Source organism: Colossoma macropomum, unplaced genomic scaffold (assembly GCF_904425465.1).
Source record: "Colossoma macropomum unplaced genomic scaffold, Colossoma_macropomum, whole genome shotgun sequence".
In the NCBI taxonomy this organism is placed as follows: domain Eukaryota; kingdom Metazoa; phylum Chordata; class Actinopteri; order Characiformes; family Serrasalmidae; genus Colossoma; species Colossoma macropomum.
Window position 1 is genome coordinate 22,566,647 of NW_023494809.1, and position 21,391 is coordinate 22,588,037.

At 37.2% G+C, this 21,391-nt stretch overlaps 1 protein-coding gene across 2 annotated transcripts; it reads left to right on the plus strand.

Annotated features, from left to right (window-relative positions):
• The first annotated feature begins 896 nt into the window (after positions 1–896).
• On the plus strand, positions 897–19,483 carry hnf4g (hepatocyte nuclear factor 4, gamma). 2 transcript variants are annotated; one of them, XM_036558024.1, is made up of 10 exons: positions 897–1,089; positions 11,193–11,361; positions 12,254–12,348; positions 13,117–13,223; positions 14,802–14,957; positions 15,241–15,328; positions 15,434–15,586; positions 15,717–15,953; positions 17,622–17,744; positions 18,131–19,483. In XM_036558024.1, exons 2-10 carry the CDS (start codon positions 11,198–11,200, stop codon positions 18,262–18,264), a joined length of 1,257 nt encoding a protein of 418 aa, XP_036413917.1. In that variant the 5' UTR covers positions 897–1,089; positions 11,193–11,197; the 3' UTR covers positions 18,265–19,483. The 2 variants fall into 2 exon arrangements, with proteins under 2 accessions (XP_036413917.1, XP_036413916.1); XM_036558023.1 differs by lacking the exon at positions 897–1,089 and adding an exon at positions 5,309–6,107.
• Positions 19,484–21,391: the final 1,908 nt, after the last annotated feature.

The window sequence follows — 21,391 nt, forward strand, 5'->3', positions numbered from 1 at the left end:
ACACACATATACATACATACGTGTGTATGTGTATATATGTATATGTATATATATATATATGTATATATATATATATATATATATATATGTATATACATCAGTTAAAAAGGAACTCCACCAATTTTTCAAATTTTCTGCATAATTAAATGGTTCACATGTCAACATTAGAGAAACTTTGAGTCAGAATTGTTCACAGTGGTGGTGATAGGAACCAGACGTCTGAGGGGTTTAATCCCTCTGAAAGCTCCCTCACAGAAAGTTATTACATGAAAAGATGATCAGTATATTGGCCGATGTCTAAGACAGGTTTGTGATAAACATTTTGGTGTAAAATGTATTTGAATCAATTTATTTTAATCCATTCATGGTGAAAGGATACAATAAGAGTGTTCTAATGCAATATAGTCCCCCCAAAAACTTTTTTTTCAGATTTTTTCCATTATTTTACCATCATCAACATTACATATATAAACTTAGAAGACACGTGTGGGTTCACTGTAGTTTTGGATGGTAAATAAAATATATTTGTGCTGTAGACATGGTGACCCCGGTTCCTTTCACCACCACTGTAAAGAAATCAGAGTCATTAAGCTTATAATAAACCATTTCACATAGGATCTATCTCCCTTTGTTTACACTCCAACTACTAGATTGTGCAGAAATTTGGGGAAATCGGTGGAACTCCCCTTTAATCACCATTTCACCATTAAATCCACGAATAAATAAGGACCAGATAGCTGTACAAAAACAAGTGGATGTGTTTTTCAGGATTCATTTCTGTGGCTTTATTATGTGTGGCCTATTCCACGAACACACAACAACGATTCATTTCTTTAGCTTTTTTATTGGGCCTAGTTACTGTTTAACATCCCCACCCAACTTTCAGTTTGTTTAGTAAATCGATCTAATGAGGCTACCCTGACACCATCAAGTGTGGCACTGAATTTCACTCGACCGAGTTCGCCCTGGTTCAGTCTGGCAAATGAGCAGCTGAAAGCAAAACCATTTGAAAAAGTGAGAGGTTTTAATGTCACTGATACGATAGATTCGTGTTGGATCAATGCAAAATCGCTCTTGGACGGGAAGAAGGTAAGACCTGGCTTTCCACAGCAGCTGTAGACCATATACCTTTGTTTTTAGTCTGTAACAGCTTCTTACTCGGATTTTCCGTTCCACCTTAAATGAACAAGCGCCAGAACTTTTAACTGCTGCCCCATTTAAGGTGGAACGGGAAATTCGAAAAAGAAGCCAACCTCAGCGTCGCGGCTGTGCCGCTGTCTTGCCCATTACTTGGAGCTGGTTAGCCTCTGTTCCTCTGGGCTGTGTTGACCAGTCTGTGTAGCCTTTGTACATTGAACTTCATGACGTGAGCAACGTCTGCTTTCATTCATGTTACCTGCACAACTTTATAACTTCTCGTACCAGCTTTAGCCTTTAGGCTACGTTAGCTACGTTAGCAAAAATAATAACAAAAACATGTATTTTCTTCTCCAGCGCTTTTGACGACCCACTGTAGTAGTGGAGAGGATGAAGGTCAAGAGTGGCGTTTGTAGCCTGCAGCAAAATAAAATAAGGCTAGTTGGTTAGTTTATATCATGTTTTTAAAAGTATTATTATGTGAAAGTATTATTATTGTTATTATGATTATTATTATTATGTAAAATTATCAAGTAAAAATGTGGGGAGAAAGCTGTATAGAATTAATTCGACAGATGATTGCATTGTAGCATATATATATATATATATATATATATATATATATATATATATATATATATATATATATGAGAGAAAGAGAGAGACTACCAACATGTTGTTAAACCTTAAAGGGAAACTCCACCCATTTTTCATTCAGAGTGGTTTAGTGTGAAATGCTCTGTTCTAGAGAAACCGAACTGTTCACAGTGGCGGTGATGGGAACCAGACGTCAACCTCTTAAAGCGTCCTCACAGAAAGTTATTACCTGAAGTGGTCAGATATATGCTGCTTGATGTCTGACACATTGCTTTATGATAGTTCTGTGGTAAAGTTTTAGCTTAAAAATGTATTTATTTTAATCTATTTATGGCGGAGGGGTACATGCAGGGTGTTGTAATGCAAAGTAGTCCCCCCTTTTTTTAGATTTATTAGTATTTTACCATCCATCATCAACATTACTTATAAACCTCAGAAGATGCGTGCAGGTTCACTGGTGGTTTTGGGTAGTGAATAAAACGGCTACATTTGTGTTTCAGACGTGGTGACCCCTGGTTCCCACCACTGTAAAGAAATCAGAGTCTCTAAGATTCTCTACTATGAACCGTTTCACATCAAACCGCTCTGAATGTTTACATCTCAAGGACTGAATTAATCAGACATTTTAAAAAAATTGGTTGAATTACTTTTCAACCCAGTAACACAACACACAACCCAGTAAGTGCATTCAGATATTTTGTCTCTGAAAGGTTTCTCATGTGAGCAGTATAGCTGAGAAAATGACTGTATTTTATGATGTTTAGACATGCTCATTGCTCCTTCAGCTTTAAAGAACCCACATTTTAAGTGGAATAACTTGGGCATAACAGATGATTATTGACATTTCCAGGCATCATTTTAAATGCAGTTCCATCAGGAAATGTGTTTTTGTTCAGTGCTGCTTGGTTCAGTTTAGCAGTCTGTGTGATAAAGTCTAAAGACTATCGCTGAACATTTGAGACATACAGTGGCTTTTAAAAGTATTTGGACATTTGTACCATACTTGATAAAGAACTGTAATAAAGGAGAATTCCACAGGTTTGTCAAAAGTGCTGCATGATTAAATTGTTGAGATGTAAGGAAAGTCATTCAAAGTGGTTTGATGTGAAATGCTCAAGTCTAGAGAAACTTACCCTAATTGTTCACAGTGGTGGTGATGGGAACCAGACATCTGAAACATTTAATGCCTCTAACAGTGAAGCATTATGAATATGCTAATACATGAAACATTGTTTTATGAGAGTTTTTAGATTAGCATTTGTTCTAAAATGTTCATGATTCATTATGGATCCCAAAAGGAAACTTTTTTTTCCAGATAGTAAATAAAATGCCTGTTTTTTATTTGCACTGTTGACGTCACAACCTCTGGTTCTTATCACCACCACTGTAAATAAACCTGAAACAGTAAGTTTCTCTAAAACTGAGCTTTTTACATTAAACTATTCCAAATGATTTTTTTTTTATATATCTCTGAGATTGAATTATGTAGAAATTTAGAAAAATTGGTGGGGTTCCTCTTTAAGTTAATTGTTCATAGGAAACAAAATGCCAAACCAAGTGGCATTTATTTTAAACAGAGCATTCCAATATTGTAATTTTATTTTTGGCAAAGCTATTTAAAAAAGTGGTCTGCAGTCTGTTTGATGTTGCACTGAAGGTGTTTTTCTCTGAAACAAATATCATTTTATCAAACGTCAACATTTTATGTAGTAGCCCAAAGAACTTTACCAAGTTTACCGATGGTTAAAGTGTCCGAATACTTTTGGTGGCCACTGTATTTACCATTGAGATATTATTATTATTATTATTATTAGCAGTATTAATAGTGGTAGTAGTAATAGTAGTGTTAGTATTATATTCATATTAAATTGCATACAGTTTTATCATATTACATTGTAACATTAAGAAATACAATAAACAGTATCATTTTTTCTACTTTCAGTTAATGTAAAATGTACTACCTGTAACCCCTCCTTCCTTCTATTTACAGTATTTGTTATAAAGTAATAAAGTGAAAATAGAAGGTGTGACCTCCATGGTGTCATGTGAAGACTCAGAATACTTCCTCTTTTAAAGTGAGGCGTTCAGCTCATTGTTGGATTTCAGTTAAAATGTAACTTCCTCCCACTCAGAATCCAAAGCTTGTTTGATTTGACAACTGATATATTTTGATCCATTCTTGTTGGACAAAGATTTAAGGCTTTACAGTGTTTGATCCGGTCATTCGGACATTCATGTAAATAGAATACAGTCTTGACTCTTTTTTTGTAAAATCAGTCTTTTGAAAATGTTCATAGCCTGTTATTACTTATTCAGCATAGTTGAATAGTTTCCGCTGCACATTGTGCTCATTTGTTATTGTTAATGCTTTAACAATAATATCCAACCTCACAAGGTACTTCTGTGTTCGCACAAATCATGAAACGACTGTTTTGTCAATGTGGACAGAACAAGACATTTAACCCAGTTTAACTAGTGCGTGAACTGCTGTCCCACTGCCGCTTGTGTCAGCTGTGAGAGCTGTTTCACCTGAGAGTCATCGAAACGACACCAGAGGTGTTTACAGATCTTCTCAGTGTAAGCCACCTTTAGGGATAAAACAATAAAACAGCTATAAACTGTTCTATGACTCAGTGTCTCAAGAGCTTTGAATGACTCACAACATGAAGGGCAATATATGTGTACATATGTGTGTAGGCAGATCACAAATACACATATATTTAACAGAAAATTATACAGAACAAATAAATATTACATTTTTCAGTATTTACTGTGTCCAACCTTTGATTTTATTACAGCTTCCATTCTTTTCAGGAGACTTGCTTTCACTTCATTTTTACACACTCCAAAAGTTCAGTCTTAGAAGTTGGTTGCATTTTCTGATCCAAGTAATCCCAAACACATTCAGTGATGTTGAGGCCTGGACTCTGGAGTGGACAGCTCATTGGTCTAAAAACACCTGCAGATTTTTTGTTTCATTTGCAAATTTTCTATTTTTTTGTATACTTCATTTCTTTAGTAGGGGCTTCTTGGCAGCTACACATCCTTTCAGACTCATAGTGTGGATTTGTCCTCTCATAGTGGAAAGATGGATAGAAACACCTGTGGATTTGTTCAGATCTGAAGCAGCTTGATTCTTTTGAAATAACTTGTACTTAACAGCTGTTTTGAGTGAAATTAAATAAATGAATGGTGTTCTCTGACTTTCTGAGTGTGCTAAAACAGCCTGACATAGCTTGTTTTTTAATTGTTTTGTTCTGCTTATTTTCTAAAATTTTGAAAAGTTTCTTTTTTCAGTTTAGTTTTTCTATACTTTGAACTCTTCTGAAGCGCCTTGAATTTAAATTTTTTTTTAAAGCCTTCCATCTTATTACTAATTGTTGGAAACCTACAACTATTTTATACATTTATCTGCGACCAAATTGGTTTTATACTATTGAACTTTTAATAACAATTTCAAAATTCTGAACAGTAGTGTATCAATAGTGAAAAATATCCATTGACCAGCACTGCTAGATGCTAAGGTTTAAACAATGACCTCCAACTAAATATATTCTAAATTTTAAATGTGGAACAACTGTGATCTCATTTGATTTAGATGGGATTTTAGATCAGGTGGTCATCATAGTGGAAGGCCAGATGTATATATGACGGAGTTACAGTTCATAATAAAAGGATGATCTTAAGTTGGCAGGAATTTAACATCAACAGTCTGCACTTTAAGATAAGCAACAGACCAATTTAATTACACCTGGACTGAATTTTGAATTCTTCACAAATTTGTAATGTTAGATTTGTGGAAGCAGGATGAATCTCACCTTCTTGTTATGACTACAGAGGGGTGACGTGTCCACCCATATTGTTGAATGTTTGGTCCTTTTCCATGTGAACAGTACAGTTAAAAACACAAGACGTAAGTACACTGTTTTCAGTATATAATGGTGTTTATTTTCTGTAGATGCGAGTGACGTTAGAGGAGCTTTCAATAGGCCCAATATAACCTCTCACTAGTCACTGGAAAGTACTTTTATCTCTTCATCCTTCTGATAAGTTTCGGATAATGAGTGCAGATAAGTTGGAAAAAGTTTTGAGCAAGGAGGTAAGGAGTCTTTGTCAAGGCTCCTCCCTTGTCTTGGAGGAGGACAAATCAGCATTCTTGAGAGATGGACCACCTTAGGTTAGCCTTAGCAGTTTTGCACATAGACATAGTGCTGTTCCAGCTTCAGCAGAAATTCAGTAGGCAGGGATGAAGTTTTCCCCAACTCCTCTCTCCAAATCCCTGCTGGACATGGATGTGGCTAATTACTGTGAGGGCCTGGACCCTACCTACAGCACGCTAGGCTTTGAGAATGCTGACATGCTTTATAGTGGGGGTGAGTGACCTGACAATATTGCTGTTTTGCACCTAACTGTTCTAACTGATGGATTGCTGGAGTGACTATAACCTTAGGCCTTCTTTTAAAATGTTTGTGGAGGTCTTTACTGCTTAAACGGCTGGATATAGTTAGAAAGGCAAAATAGGAAGGCTGATTCATTTGATCGCTGAAATGGCTATTGCTAGTGTCAGTGTAGTACAAGGCTTTAGATGTGAGGCATCTCGACAGGGTTCATTTGCTTATTTTGAGAAACTGAATGATTGTCCCTCAACCAAAAAAGCTAATTATTAGCCAAAAATAGCGGATGTCTCTCGGCACAGCTTAAAATTCAACAGAGGGTTCCACAGCACATGTATAGGTAAAGAAGTTCCAAATAAGTTGAGCTACCTTAAATTTGGTAGGATTGTAAAAAATATAAAAACATTGTGCATTATTACATAATCCTTTCAACTATGGGGGGCAAAATGGCAGAAATATAATATTAAGGAACCTGGAGACATTTTCGTAATACAGAGATACAGACAAAAAAATTGAAGTGCCACATCTAAGTGCCACAGTGATATAGATTTAATCTATACACAATTTTGTGCCGCATTGAATCTAATCTATCTTGTAGTCAGTTATACCGATATGATAGGAAAAGAATACTGTAATGTACTTTATCATGATCCCAATTCCATATTCTCATATTGCCCACCCCTACTTTTAACTGTTTTCTGCTTCTGTGCTGATACAGGCTAGTGCCACTGAGTTTAGCTTGTAACCTGAGGTAGCCCCAAGATGTTATTTATCTTGGCCACTCGTTCTTCATTAACCAGATGTTGGCTTAAAATTTAGTGATGGCAGAGATCAGTTTATCTTTACTGTTCTGTACAGGACATCCATTTTCTGAGATAGTGACAGGCCATAAAATAACCTGAATGGGAAAACTATTCCAAGCCAAAAGCAGACTATATTACTCCAACACAAGCTAAAACACAAGTGTTGTATCTTCACAGTGACTGTGTAATTGAACAGAGTGTTTGTTTAGCTACATTTAAGGTTGTTGAATTGGTGTTTGTTATAATTCCAGAGGGCACCATTCTGATACTGGGAATGAGTATATAATAAAAATGCTGGATCAGATCTCAAAGCAATAATGAATCTGAGTTAAATCCTGTAACAAATCTATCCTGAAATAGCACTTACTCATACTGTGTAATGTTAGCTGTGTAGTTCTTCCTGTAGAGTTTGGGCATGATAGCTGGCTTTTAGATGCTCTATTTTTTTTATCTTGGTAATTTTTTAAGGAAAATTATGAAAAATAAATAAAATAATTAAATATTTTGCAAAAATTTAAAAAATAATAATAGATTTAGCATTTTTAAAGAAATATGACTGGATAGATACTCAAAGTTTCAATTTCAGTATCAGTATCGGAAAAGAGAAAGTGGTATGCTGCCCTCTATAGAGACAGCCTAAAGTATTTTTTAGATATTTTCATGGTACACAGAAAAAAGTGACACATAAAAATTTTTCACAACAACATCACTTGGCCTTTCCAGTTTACTTACTTTTGGCAGTAACTGTACTATATTTTATCAATGCACCGTTTTCTGTGTAGTTAGTGGCCTTTGTTGGTCTAATTAATAAAAGGCTGGCTGGATCAGTTTTGGACAGCACTTAAGGTTTCAATATCAGTATTGGTTTGAGAAAAGAAAACACGTTTTGCCATCTATAGTTGGGAGTGCTTGGACCCCTTGATCTTTTCTACAGTTAGCTTTACATTGTTTGACTCAATAGAGTATGCTCAAATTCAGCTCAATTTTTAGGAAGTAATTTTTGTTTCATTTCAAACAGTGAAGCCATAATAACCTGTTTTCTTTTCTCCCTGAAATTGAGAGCATAAAACATGCGCTGCGGTCTAATTATTAGCTCTCCCAAGCTGACGGGGCAAAATTGCTTCTCCGCGATAACCTGTGCGCTTCATTTTTTGCATTATGTTTTATTCTTAAATGAGGAAGGATCAGGTTGGGAATATGCTGAATCAAAAGAGATTGCTTTCAGCTCCCATTAAAATTCATCCTGAGATGTCAATCTCCATCGAATATCTGTCTGGGAGATAAAACACGAAGGCTAAATCCTAATTAAGTCTGTCCTGCATTAGAGGGAGATTTCAATCAGCCTCTGTGCATAAAAAGACTCCAGTCCCCTGCTGCAATTCTTTTGTTGAAATGTTATGATTTTGGATGCACAAAGGAATGATTGATTCCTATCCTCTCTGTGCTTGAACAGAGGGGTGCCGCTCTCTATTTCACGAGCGGTTCTTCTCGGGCGAGGCCCCTTTGTTCACTTATGCAGAAGTTCTTTATTGAAATCCTCTTCCTCCTCATTAACGGCGCTGATTGAGGGACGACAGAGCGGGCCAGGCCGCGGTGTGATAGACATATTTGCGCCTTTGCTTTGTGGGGGCTGCTAACCTCCTTGCTTTTCATGCTAGCTCTGCTAACTGCTCCTCATTTAGCGTACTTTGCATAGCCGCTGGAAGCAGAGTGGACTTGCGGTTTCAACTTGTGTGCTCGACTTCGGTCTTTGTATAAATATCGTTGGCTGGTAATGGTCCTCTGTGAGGCCTTACGAGTGAGTTCATGGGCTTTTTTGTTCCATGTTTCAACTCCCTAAGTGACCATCCAGCCACCTATGGACTAAAGATGGATACTTTTATCAAGTAATATGGTCAGAATTTAAATATTCAGACGTAATTTCAGCAAAGCACTGAAATGCAGTGAAAAAAATGACCTGATTCAAATGTGTACATCACTATCACAGGTATGAGTTATATCAACACAATTAGTGCAAGTAATTACAATAACAAGTAAGTAATGTTGTAATGTAATATATTTGGTTCATATGAAAATGATGTACACATTTGAGTCAAGTAATGGCACAAAATCATTCTTTTCTAAACTCCCATACTGATATTGTAGTATTGAGTATTGGTCAATACTGATACAATCTGATATATTTTCTTTCAAGAATTCCACTAATTATTTAGATTCAGAGTGAATTCAAAGGGAATCCCACTCATTTCTCAAAATCCCACTCATTTTTAAAAATGTCCTCATAATTCCATTGTTAGGTGGTAAACAAAGTCATTCAGAGTGGTATGGTGTGAAATGCTCCAATCTATATAACCTTAAACAGAATTGTTCACAGTGGTCGTGATAGAAACCAGACGTCTGGCGAGTTTAATGTCTTTACAAACTACCTTAGACAAAATGTTTACAAATATGTTGCCTGTTGACTGAGACCTTAAGTATGATTTATGGTACTCTTGAGATAAGGTCTTGGCTAAAAAAGTATATATATAAAATGCATTGACGTCATAATCGTGCAGACAGGGCATTTTGAAGCAGAATAGTCCCCAAAGAAAAGTTATATTTCAGATTTACCAATATTTTGCCATTGTCATTGTTACATATACAAACTCAAAAGACATGTGTAGGCTCATTTGTGTTTTCAGATCATAAATAAATAGGTTATATTTGTGCTGTAGACACTGTGACCTCTGGTTCCTATCACCACCATTGTAAAGAAATCTGTTTCAGTAAGTTTCTCTACAATGACCCACATCAGATCAAACCACTCTGAGAGACTTTGTTTGCATTTTAAAGACTGAAAATTTGAAAAATTGGTGGATTTCCTCTTGAAAAACTACTTCTTTAGGCTTAAAGATAAGCTGCAAGCACCACATAAGATGAGCATCTAAAAGTAGGCTATCATGCTCAAACTCCTAAAACACTGTGTGCCATTTCAGGATCGATTTGTTACAAGATTGGATCACATTCATTCTTTGTTCCCCTCTCATATTCCATACAGCATTTTCTTTTAATATCAGCCCTGTGCTAATGCCTAGTGTAGGATTGTTTACATCTCTGGGTGTTATAGTAATTTGTAAATAATGTAGAAAAACAAAAAAACAAATTATTTGATAATGAAACCTTTGATACTGCTATTCTCTTTCACAGTGAATGACTCTTCACTGAACAGTAGTTGACTCTGCAACAACTTGCTTTAAAAAGAACTTACCATAATCTCTCCACAATATCAGTTCCACAATACCCAGGCCTAAAAAAGGTACTAAACTGTAGCTTTCAGGGCACAAACGGCATCACTAGGGTGGTCTTGAGGATACATCTTCAGTATCTTTAATTAGTAAACGTGCACTACCATTCAAAAGTTTTCAATCACTGTTTTAAAGAATATTAATTAATATTGTTGCAGAGACATGTATAAAATGCTACTAATATGATGTTAATTCTTTACAGATTTCAAACAGTTTGTTGAAAGCTGCAAAAATTAATACTTTTTTAATAATGCAGCTGTAGATGTTTCCATAATAATGCAGAAAATGGTGTAGCATTGAGAATTAACTTATAATAAAACTAGAATCCTCATATTCAAATCTTGCTGAGCAAATAATTGACCATAGTAATTTTGTGACAAGAAATGAGTATGAATAGAGTAATTACAGTGCATTATTTAGTAATATTTGCTGTATTCTTTAACATGTTATGGCTTCTTGTAGTTCTCAAAGCAATTTAACCTGTGAATAAACCATAGGTTTACATTGTGGTGTCTGCTTTAGACATTTCAATCTAAACTGTTTAAGATACCATTGAACTGGTGTTAATATAGTATAGTAAATGTACAGTATTTAATTTCAGTTTTTGGATTCACTCCACACATCTTGTTGACTCCAGGTTTTTTTTTTTATTTATGAAAGTATACAAATATGCCTCTTTCCCCTTGGAAAATGAATGTAGTGTGCCTTTAAAACTCATTTAAGGTACTCAGTTGGACCTTAAGGCCATTGTTTTATCTTTAATGTTACATTTACATTAGTTTGTACTGTAGTGGACAAAGCTATAACTGTACAGTACCCTTGTTCTGCTTTGACTAATAAAGTAGTCGGTTTTTCATGCCTGTCACTACAACGGTTGCGGCAGGGCTGCACTAAAACCCGAGTGGTTCAAATGGTAATCCCTTTGTGTGTGATTTAGTCTACTTTGCCACTGTTGCTGTTTGTTGTCTGATCTTCAGAAAGCATGCCAACGGAGCCCAGCATCATCCAGGGGGATAATGGGGTGAGCTCCAACTGCGCTATCTGCGGAGACAAGGCCACAGGCAAGCACTACGGAGCCTCCAGCTGTGATGGCTGCAAGGGCTTTTTCCGCAGAAGCATAAGGAAGAGCCATGTCTACTCATGCAGGTAGCTGGCACGCCCCTTCTGGAGCTGTTCACACATAGTGGTTCGTGAAACAAGTTCTAGTTAATTTTAAACAATCAAGGCCTGTAAAAAAATCTTTGAAAACTGAAAATATCTTGATATTCCACATATATGCTGATTTACTCTAAATTACTCTATTTGATAGTAGAAATGTGTGGAAAAATTAAATGATTGGGCCCATATAATGGAAAACCATATTTTCCTTATTTTTGGAAATAGAAGTTTGATTTAGTATGTAAACACTGTTAAAATTTACATGCCATTCACTCTCCGTTCCATACCGTCCAAAAAGAGCCTGTTTTATTTTGTGATGTCACAGAAAACACACATATGTACATATATCTACCTATTCAGGGTATAGCAGTTTAGCCCCGCCTATTCACATTGAACATAAAGTGATTAAGCCCAGATAGCTTTTTGAATGAGGCACAATACAAAGCTGGCAGTCAGAACAGAAGTCATTTACATACCAGTCTTAAAGGCAAAGGATAAACAGAGGTTGGAAAATGGTCATGTAAAAATGAATTATGACTGTTTTGATGCAGAAACCCAAACAAATGTCATAAGTGATTCTCAGGGACAAATTAAAACAAAAAATGAAATACAAGAAAAATGTACACACACATATACAAACACATGTACAAATATCAACACATTTTACACCAAATGAAAGCCACATTTTCATAATGTGTCCAGCTGTCATGCCGAATGGACCAACAGGAATGGTCAGAAATTACTTTGACAGTTTTTTCTATTATTGTACAAACACTTACAGTGCATGAAGGCTGCTATAGGTCACATTTATCGACCAACCTGTCTGGTGCTTGGATTAAAAAAAAGTCTAAAATCTTTGTTTTCTGACCCATTCAAACAGGTTCAATCGTCAGTGTGTGGTCGACAAAGACAAGAGGAATCAGTGCCGCTTTTGTAGGCTTCACAAATGCTTCCGAGCTGGAATGAAGAAAGAAGGTACATACACTTTCTTCCGCCAATAACTGTCACTCGCAGAAAAAAAGGCAATGGAAAAAAGGCAAAGAAGGAAATAAAGAAAGAAAGAACCAAGATCAATAAACATGCAATTCCTTAATAACACGGAAGAGGGAAGAACTCAAAAGAGTAAAGTGCTGAACACTGAAATGGGTTCGGCCATAAAAGCTCGCACTGATTACACAAGGAATGTGCAGTTTATTGGATGTATAACCTTGGCTTTGGCTTTTATGATAGGCGATCATGTGCTCTCCACCTCACTTTCCGTGCGTACATGTTGTTCGGTGCGGTGATCGGTTAAAGTTTTACCTCCCTCTCTTTCTTGCTCCGGCAGTTTTTCCTCTGCTTCAAAAGTAAAAGTAAAGATGCCAGTAAGCTTATGAAGTTACACTGTTTTTACTGTTATATTCCCTCCTAAATATTTACTCCTCTTCCTCCTTCTTTCTATATTAATTTCTTTATTGTCACAATACTTTGTAGTAATAGTAAGTTAGAAGCACCTATTATGAAGTCCTTGGCTCTGCGTGAACCTTTATTAATTAGGTTCACCAGATAAGATGTTGAAGACTAATGCTATTTTATTATCAGCTGAAAACAGACTACTGAAAGTCTGCACTTTATGAGCCTTATTTCTTGGAGGTGTGCAAGCTTGACGGGAAGTTAGAGAAGTGCCATCGTCTTAGCTAATCAGTAATCACTATGGGGTGTTATTAGCCCTCTAATCAGCCAGATTGTTTGTGTGTTTTTCAGCTGTGCAAAATGAGCGGGATCGTATCAGCTCCAGGAGAAGCACACAGGACTCACATGAGCTTCCCCCTATCACTGTACTGGCACAGGCAGAGTCACTGTCACAACAGGTCAGCTACTGATTGTGCACGCACATTTGTATTTGTACCTTTTCAGTTATCACTATGGGGTGTTATTAGCTCTCTAATCAGCCAGATTGTTTGTGTGTTTTCAGCTGTGCAAATTGAGTAAATATATATATATATATATATATATATATACACATATATATATATATATATATATATATATATATATATATATATATATATATATATGTGTATGTATATATACCTACTTGTACCTATATGTATTAATCATATGTCCCATAAATAATACTGCACAAAAGTTTTAGGCACTTCTGAAAATTCTATTTAAAAAGCTGTTTATCTGGGCAGTATACATTTATTTCCTTATAAAAAACATTAACATTAATATTAATATAGTAGAAGATAACATTAGAGATAACATTAATACAACAAGTGTACAATTAATACAGTAAGGGTTTTTTACATATTTCAATGTGTCCATGTAACCATTTTCAAAGCTCCTCACAGCAGCCCAGAATTAACAGTAGATTTTATCCTACAGTTGGTTTGGTTGATCAATGCTTCAATGGATTTCGGTGAGAGAGGGGGTGGGAAATTCCTAAATGTATCTAAAATAGAAGATCATTGATTTCCTTAAAACCTTTTTGGACTGTTATTTTCTCAAGTCTATATGTGTATGAGGAAAGCTCTTCTCTGAGTAGGCCTGTCTAAACATAGCGTAACAAAACCTTGTATCTCCCAAAAACAAACTTCACAGAAGAAGGAAAAAAACCTTCTTAAGTTTCCATTCAAGATAATGTTGAAGGATTTTATTATCTTTTATTTATTTAGGAGTCATTTTGGACTATTAATCGTCATTAATTTTTGGCACAGTATAAACAACACCTGGCATTTTCAAATTGTGTCAAAAAAGGAAAATACAAAATTTGAGCTTTACCCTAAACCTAGCCTTAATGGTCACCTCAAAGAAATGGCTAAAAATGAATAACGTCCAAAATAAATAAATAAATAAATAAATAAAATGTATTTGCCTTTTCAGTGTTAAAAAAAAGTGACACATGAGGCTTGTCAGGGCCAGGTCCTGCTCATTTTCCTCTAATACATTTTTATCCTGAAAATGCACAAAAACTAATACAAGCATACACACAAACTTACATTTTAGGAGAAAGCTTTGTATGATATGTCCAGCAATAATGAACTAGTCAAAATGTGAAGATATTATTTAAGTTTATTTTCAGGGAACAGCTTGAATGTTCCCTTGACATTCCTCATTGACTTGAATTGTCCTCTGTGGCAACGGAGCTGATTAAAGACAGAACGAAAGGCCGATACAGAAGTCTCATTAGAATAATTCTAAAGAAGGTCTCTATCTTCAGATATGCTCAGTTACAGTTAATGATGATGATAAGAGGTGCCATGTGCAATTTGCATGAGTATTAGTCTCCGCATGAGCATCAGTTAACGTCATTAACGTTTCCAATCATCTGCATGACTACTTATGAGGGTTTACTCTAAGAGAGGCAACAGCTTGGGTAATTATTATAAACGGTTTTGGAGGATGCGCCAACTTCATCTCGCTCAACCTCCATCTGTGTGCAGATCAGTGTTGCCAGCCCGGCGGGCCCTGCTGACATCTCAGAGAAGAAATCAGCCACCATTGGGGACGTGTGCGAGTCTATGAAGCAACAGCTGCTTGTTCTGGTAGAGTGGGCTAAATACATCCCGGCCTTCGGCGAATTGCCTCTTGACGACCAGGTAATGGCCATTCGAAAGCCAAACTGCCTGCGCTAATTGGGGAGGCACTCGGCTTAAATTGCAGGGCCTTTTGCTCGAGCTCAATATTTGCTATTCACATGACTGACTCAATTTAGCCCTCCATTCAGCCTGCTCTTTGGTGCCCTGGTTTGTGCAGAATTTCTGATCTTCTCTGCCATGTCCATTGTTATTGTATTGATTGAGTATGCTTATTGTGGACCGCTGATGCTTTTTAAATGAGCTAAATGTTCAAGCGGTTCCTCCTGTTGTTCCGGTCTTGCAGGTCAGTTTATTACGAGCGCACGCAGGGGAACATCTTCTGCTTGGAGTGGCCAAGAGGTCAATGCCATACAAAGACATTTTGCTTCTCGGTAACTATTGATCAAGAGCATGTCATTTACATCAACTCTTTAGTGCGTGAGCGCACAGAAAAGGTACAATCACAAATAAGGCCAAATGCCCATTTTCCTTTGCAGGTAATGGCTGTGTTATTCACCGAAACTGCCCCGAAGCAGAGATCAGCCGGGTGGCTAACCGTGTCCTCGACGAATTGGTCGCACCCTTCCAAGACATCCAAATCGATGACAACGAATACGCAGCACTGAAAGCCATTGTTTTCTTCGACCCTGGTATGTGCTTATGTAAATAAAGAATCTGGCCATTTTCTCACATGCTTTCAATTCTCCAAACGCCCCCGTGGAGTGGTCAATGGAGGTCTTAACTCATTTAAATTACTCTGGTTCTGTGTATGACCTTCAGATGCCAAAAGCCTCAGAGACCCCTCCAAGATAAAAAGTATGCGGTACCAGGTCCAGATGAGCCTGGAGGACTACATTAATGACCGCCAGTATGACTCTCGTGGGCGCTTTGGTGAGTTGCTGTTGCTGCTGCCCACCCTGCAGAGCATCACCTGGCAGATGATTGAACAGCTGCAGTTCATCAAGCTCTTTGGCCTGGCCAAGCTCGACAACCTGCTGCAAGAGATGCTGCTGGGAGGTAAGGTTGGAGAAGGGCGTCTATTTGACTGCTTTCAAATTTAAAGCTGCAGTATGTAAGATTTGGGGATTTAGAGACCTCTCTGATGGAAATGTGTAATCGCACGCAGTGTGCAGAAGAACATTTTGAAATGTGGGTTGTGCTTCAGACCCCTGTGAGTAGAAGAACATTTGCGAGTGTGTTGAAAGGGTATGAAAAGAGAACTCAGTTGAAAATTTGTGAAGGAGGATGTAACTAAATTATCTTCTCTTGTCATCCTATTTTCATCAATATAATGTTTATTTTTTGCATTTGATACCTAAATATCAAACCAGACCTATCTTTTGAGTCTGTGTGTGTGATGGTTGATATATAAAGAAGTATGACATGGTCAACCCAGCACATCTGACTTTTAAGTATTTCCAGCTTAACAAGGCGACTCACAGAAGCACGAGTGCAACATATTTTGATGTTTTTTCTCCTGCGTAATGCTTCTTCTTTCAATTTTAACCTAAAAAATGTTATGTAGTGCTGCTTTAAGGAGATACCAAAATGGCTAACATGGCTAACTATGAATACAAGCCTACTACACTTGTTAGCATGTAATTTCTGGAATGCTGACTTGGTGATATCAACTTTCATTCATTGTTACCACCTTTATTATTTTTGACTAAACTATTGCTTTAACTGCAGGCTTATTATTCAGTTATTTGTCTTAAATGAGTGGTTTGGCAAAAAATATGTAAAAGCCCAAGATATGTTTGCAGTGCAAATTTTGCTTTTGTAGTTAGCACTTGACTACAAGGCTAACATTGCTAACAAACACTGGAAGGCAATAGACACCCAAATCTTTTCAGTTAATACTGAAAGGATTTTTAAAGTAGCTGCCTGCAGCATACAGCTAGTATGGAACATGAGGAACATGAGGAAGCTGATGCGATGAGAAGAGCTAAATGAACCGTGTTTCAGATAAGAAGCGAGAATAATTTTGTTTATTCATGGTCGATGCTCACAAACAGCTTTCCATTTTGCTGTCGTGTTTAGGTTTAGAAACCCCTGCTCTAAACCTCATTGACAAGGCTGTGCAACCTTAATGATGACCTGGGTGCAGTGGGGATGTATTTACAGAAAAAATTTGGGTGACTACTGACTTGTAGTGTGTGTTAGCAATGTTAGCCTTGTAGCTCCAGTGCTAAACCAAAGAAGCAAATTTCGACACCCAACATGCCAAACTATTCCTTTAAGGCTTATAACATTGAGGCTTATCATTATATGACCTACTGACAATTCTATGATTTTGTCTTGGCCAAAAAATGAGAGCATACTTTCATTTACAATGTTGTTAAAGTCAATTACATTTGATTATAACATTCTAAAATTAATGTATTTATGAGTGAGGAGTGAAAGTTATGTTTTATAGAGCTAAATTGTTTAAACAGAAGAACATATTCCTGTCACCTTCAGCAGAGATTACTGCTGTCATGACACACGGAATAGACTGGCCTTTCCTTAAGCGTAAAACTATATTCCTGTGCTGGCACATTAGCGCTGACATACTTAAGGCCTAGACAAGCATATATTAAATATGGTGGAATATGTTGAATCCATCTTTGGGTATACAGTGTTCCCACAGGAAGGGATTTGTCATTCTTAATCAATACCACAATCTATGTGTTGATTGCCTCCTAGGTCTAATCACGGAACAACCTCACTTGCATCACCACAGTCATCCTCAGTTGGCCCAGGATCCAATCACAGGGCAGACAGTGGTCATCAGCTCCCTTTCAGGCCCTGTGCATGCACAACAAATAGGTGAGATAGTCATTTTTGACATCCGCTTTAGCTTAATTATTGAACAGTATTAATCAATGTTATAGCAAGTGCATTTTTCATCTGATAAAGCGGCAGCAGCTGCATAGAAATGAAGTGCTAGTAATATTGTATGGATGCAGTACATTAAAGGATAGTCCCAGGTGCCTGTGAAAACACCACCCACAAATTCCTCCCTCTGGAGGACTAGTTCCATCTAATTCCACGAAAGAACAAAATGTACAGCTTAATTTATATAATTAATTTATGTCTTCATACCTTTGAAGAATTCAATAAAAAATGTTTGTTCTGAAAAATGTGTTTTACATACACAGAATTCAGCAACTGACCAGTAGTACTGCTGTAGTGCCCAAGTTCATATCTTCCAGCTTCTCCAGACACCCCGATCCCATCTCCTCCTCAGGTTCAGACTCAGGAGATCTACAAGTCCTCCTCTAGTCCCACAATCTTAATGCCAGCACAGCCCATTTCCAGTAGACACTCACCTGAACCTCCTCTCTGAGGCCCAGGGGACCACCTAATCACAGCTGCAGCCCACTGTGTTTGTAAATGTGTAAATGGCATGAGATTAAAAATGTATCCAATTAATTAGTATATTACTAGGACTATTACTTTCCAGACCTTAGTGGTTATGTGATGTAGTTGATATCAGAGAGAGAAAAATACTTTATCTTATCAGACTTGGGTCAAATATGCATTTCACGTATTTGATGGCGTCTCAAAAGACGTTATATTGATGTATTCAACAAACATCCATTCGTACTATTTAATTAGCATGGGCAGTCGCAGTGCATTTGACTTGATAAACAAGAGCAAAATTCTCAGTTCTTGTAAATGTGCTGTGCTACATTTGTTGCTGCGAAGTGAAGCCAAGACTTGGGTGGCAGTGTGAAGCAGTATTGTGTACTTCTTGGTTTTGGGAAGGCTTTTACTGTACTTCTCCTTACCTTGGGGTCCTGTCCCTTCACCAACCTAAACGGTGGCCAAAGTTGTGGTCCTATGGGTATAGATACGATAGAACAGCAACATTGGTCATGAGATCTTAAACTGACCAGTGGATGACAGGGAATTGCCAAATGTAGAGGTGACAAAAAGGACCTGGAATCAGTTTTTGAGTGAATCAGTTTTCTGTGAGTCACAGAAGGGTTTTCCACTGTTTTATGTTGTGTTAGTAGGCCCTATAGCCTTCACATTTCAGTGATAATATATTTAAGCCAGTATCTTTGGACATACAATATATCACAGTAAATATATTATTATCATCTGTATTTGACCCAACTCTGATCATCACAGGAACAGATATTTGCTTTAAGATTTCCATTTCATCCCTGCTGTCCCATATAGAAAATAAATGTAGCCTATGTAAAGGCTATGTACCAAATACATTTAAACATGTATGAACATGGCCAAAAATTATTTAATGTACTTTCTCTATGGCATACATTTTGGCATGAAACTATGTATTTGAAATGTATCTAATATAAAAAAGTATATTTTTCCTGTATGGGATGGAAATGGGATGGGAAGCTGTGTCAGTATGCTTATCCCAAGTGCTGAAATCCTAAAAAACACAAAAATACAGTCTACTATTGATGTGTAAATACAACATTAAAGGCCAACAGACATTTTAATTTATTCTAAACTGATTCTGTAACCTACAGTGGGATTAATGTTATAGTGTGTTCCGAATTATATTTAAATAAACTGGTAATTTAAATAGCTGCCTATGTATGTATGCATTTATTTGCTTGTTCATCCATCCATTCATTCATTTATTCATGTAAAAGCTATGTAAGAGCCAAGATATCTGAGGGAAATACAAAAAGCGCGTTCTGGATTTTAGGACGGTTGAAGTGGCAGAAGCTCTCAGCTGCTAACAGGCGTTTGGTTTATGACAGTTTAGCCTCCTGAGGAGCTAATTTTATGGACAGATAATAAAAGTATTATCGATTTGGAGGCAGTAACTCTTTCTTTAGGTTGACCTGTGATTGTTTTTAATAGAAAAAAGTCGAATATAAGCTGTTTTTAGCAAGGAATCCTTCGATTAGCATGTACCGTACAGCAAGCTAACGTTACATGCTAATCAGATAGCGGGGTTGGACGAGCTGCACATTCTGGAAGTTTCCTCGGATGTTTAACGGTAAGTTTGTTAGCCAATGCCCTGGTATTTTATAGTTAAATATAATATTTAGTATTCAAAACGCATTCACTACTCTCAAAAATGTTCTCAAAGCTAGAGTGAGTCATAGCGGTCAGTTGTTTGGAGAAATCAGTGAGTGTTTATAGTTACATATGGGCGTTAAAATGGGGATAAAGGGAAGAAAGAAAGGATTAAATAGGACTAGAGAAAAACAAATGGATATTTAACAATACTCACATTGGGACAGCTTCACTAGCTACGTGACAAATTCTAGCTTGTAAGTTAAACTACGAGCACAAAGGCATTTATGACTATTTCTGTGTCAAAGTGGGATTCGTACACTGACCGAGCACTTTTTTAGGAATAGGCTAACTTAACTACTTGTACACCTACTCATTTATTCAGCTATCTAACAAGACAATTACTACACAGTGCAGTGTATAAAATCATCATATACAAGCCAGCAACTTCAGATAATGTTAACATCAACCGTCAGAGTGTGGGAAAAAGTGTGATTTCAGTGATTTTGACTGTGGCATGATTGGCCTGGTGCCAGACTGACTGGTTTGAGTATTTCTGTAACCGTTGATCTCTTGGGATTTCCATGCACAACAGCCTCTAGAGTTTACTCAGAATGGTGCAGTAAAGAGAAAAACATCCAGTGAATGGCGGTTCTACAGGGGGAAATGCCCTGTTGACAAGAGAGGTCAATAGAGAATGGTCAGACTGGTTTGAGCTGACAGAAAAGATCAGATGACCACTCTGTACAATTGTGGTGAGCAGAAAAGCATCTCAGGATGCACCTCAAACCTTGAGGAGGATGGACTACAACAGCAGAAGACCACGTTGGGTTCCACTTCTGTCAGCCAAGAACAGAAAGCTGAGGCTGCAGTGGGTACAGGCTCACCAAAACTGGATAATTCAAAACTGGAAAAACATAGCCTGGTCTGATGAATCTCAGTTTCGTCTGAGGCACATGGATAGTAGGCTCAGAATTTGGCATCAACTGGACCCAATCTTCCTTGTGCCAACAGTCCAGGCTGGGGGAGGTGGTGTAATAGACATGGGAAACGTTTTCTTGGTGCCCTTTGGGCCAATTAATACCAGTCAGTCATTACTTGAATGCCACAGCCTATTTGAATATTGTTGTTGACCCTGTACAGCCCTTCTTGGCCCAATTTACCAGTCTTTTAATGACTGCTTCCAGCATGATAATGTGCCATGTCACAAAACAAAAGTCATCTGATTTCATGAACATGACAATAAGTTCATTGTTCTTCAGAGGCATTCCAAGTCACCGGATCTGAATCCAGAAGAACATCTTTGGGATGTGGTAGAAAGATTCACAGAACGAAAATGCACCTGAAAAAATGCATGATTCAATCATGTCAACATGCGGCAGAATCTCAAAGGAAATTCAACCTCTTGTGGAATTCTTGCCACAAAGAATGTAAGCGTTTTTAGAGTAAAAGGAGGCCCTGCCCAGTAT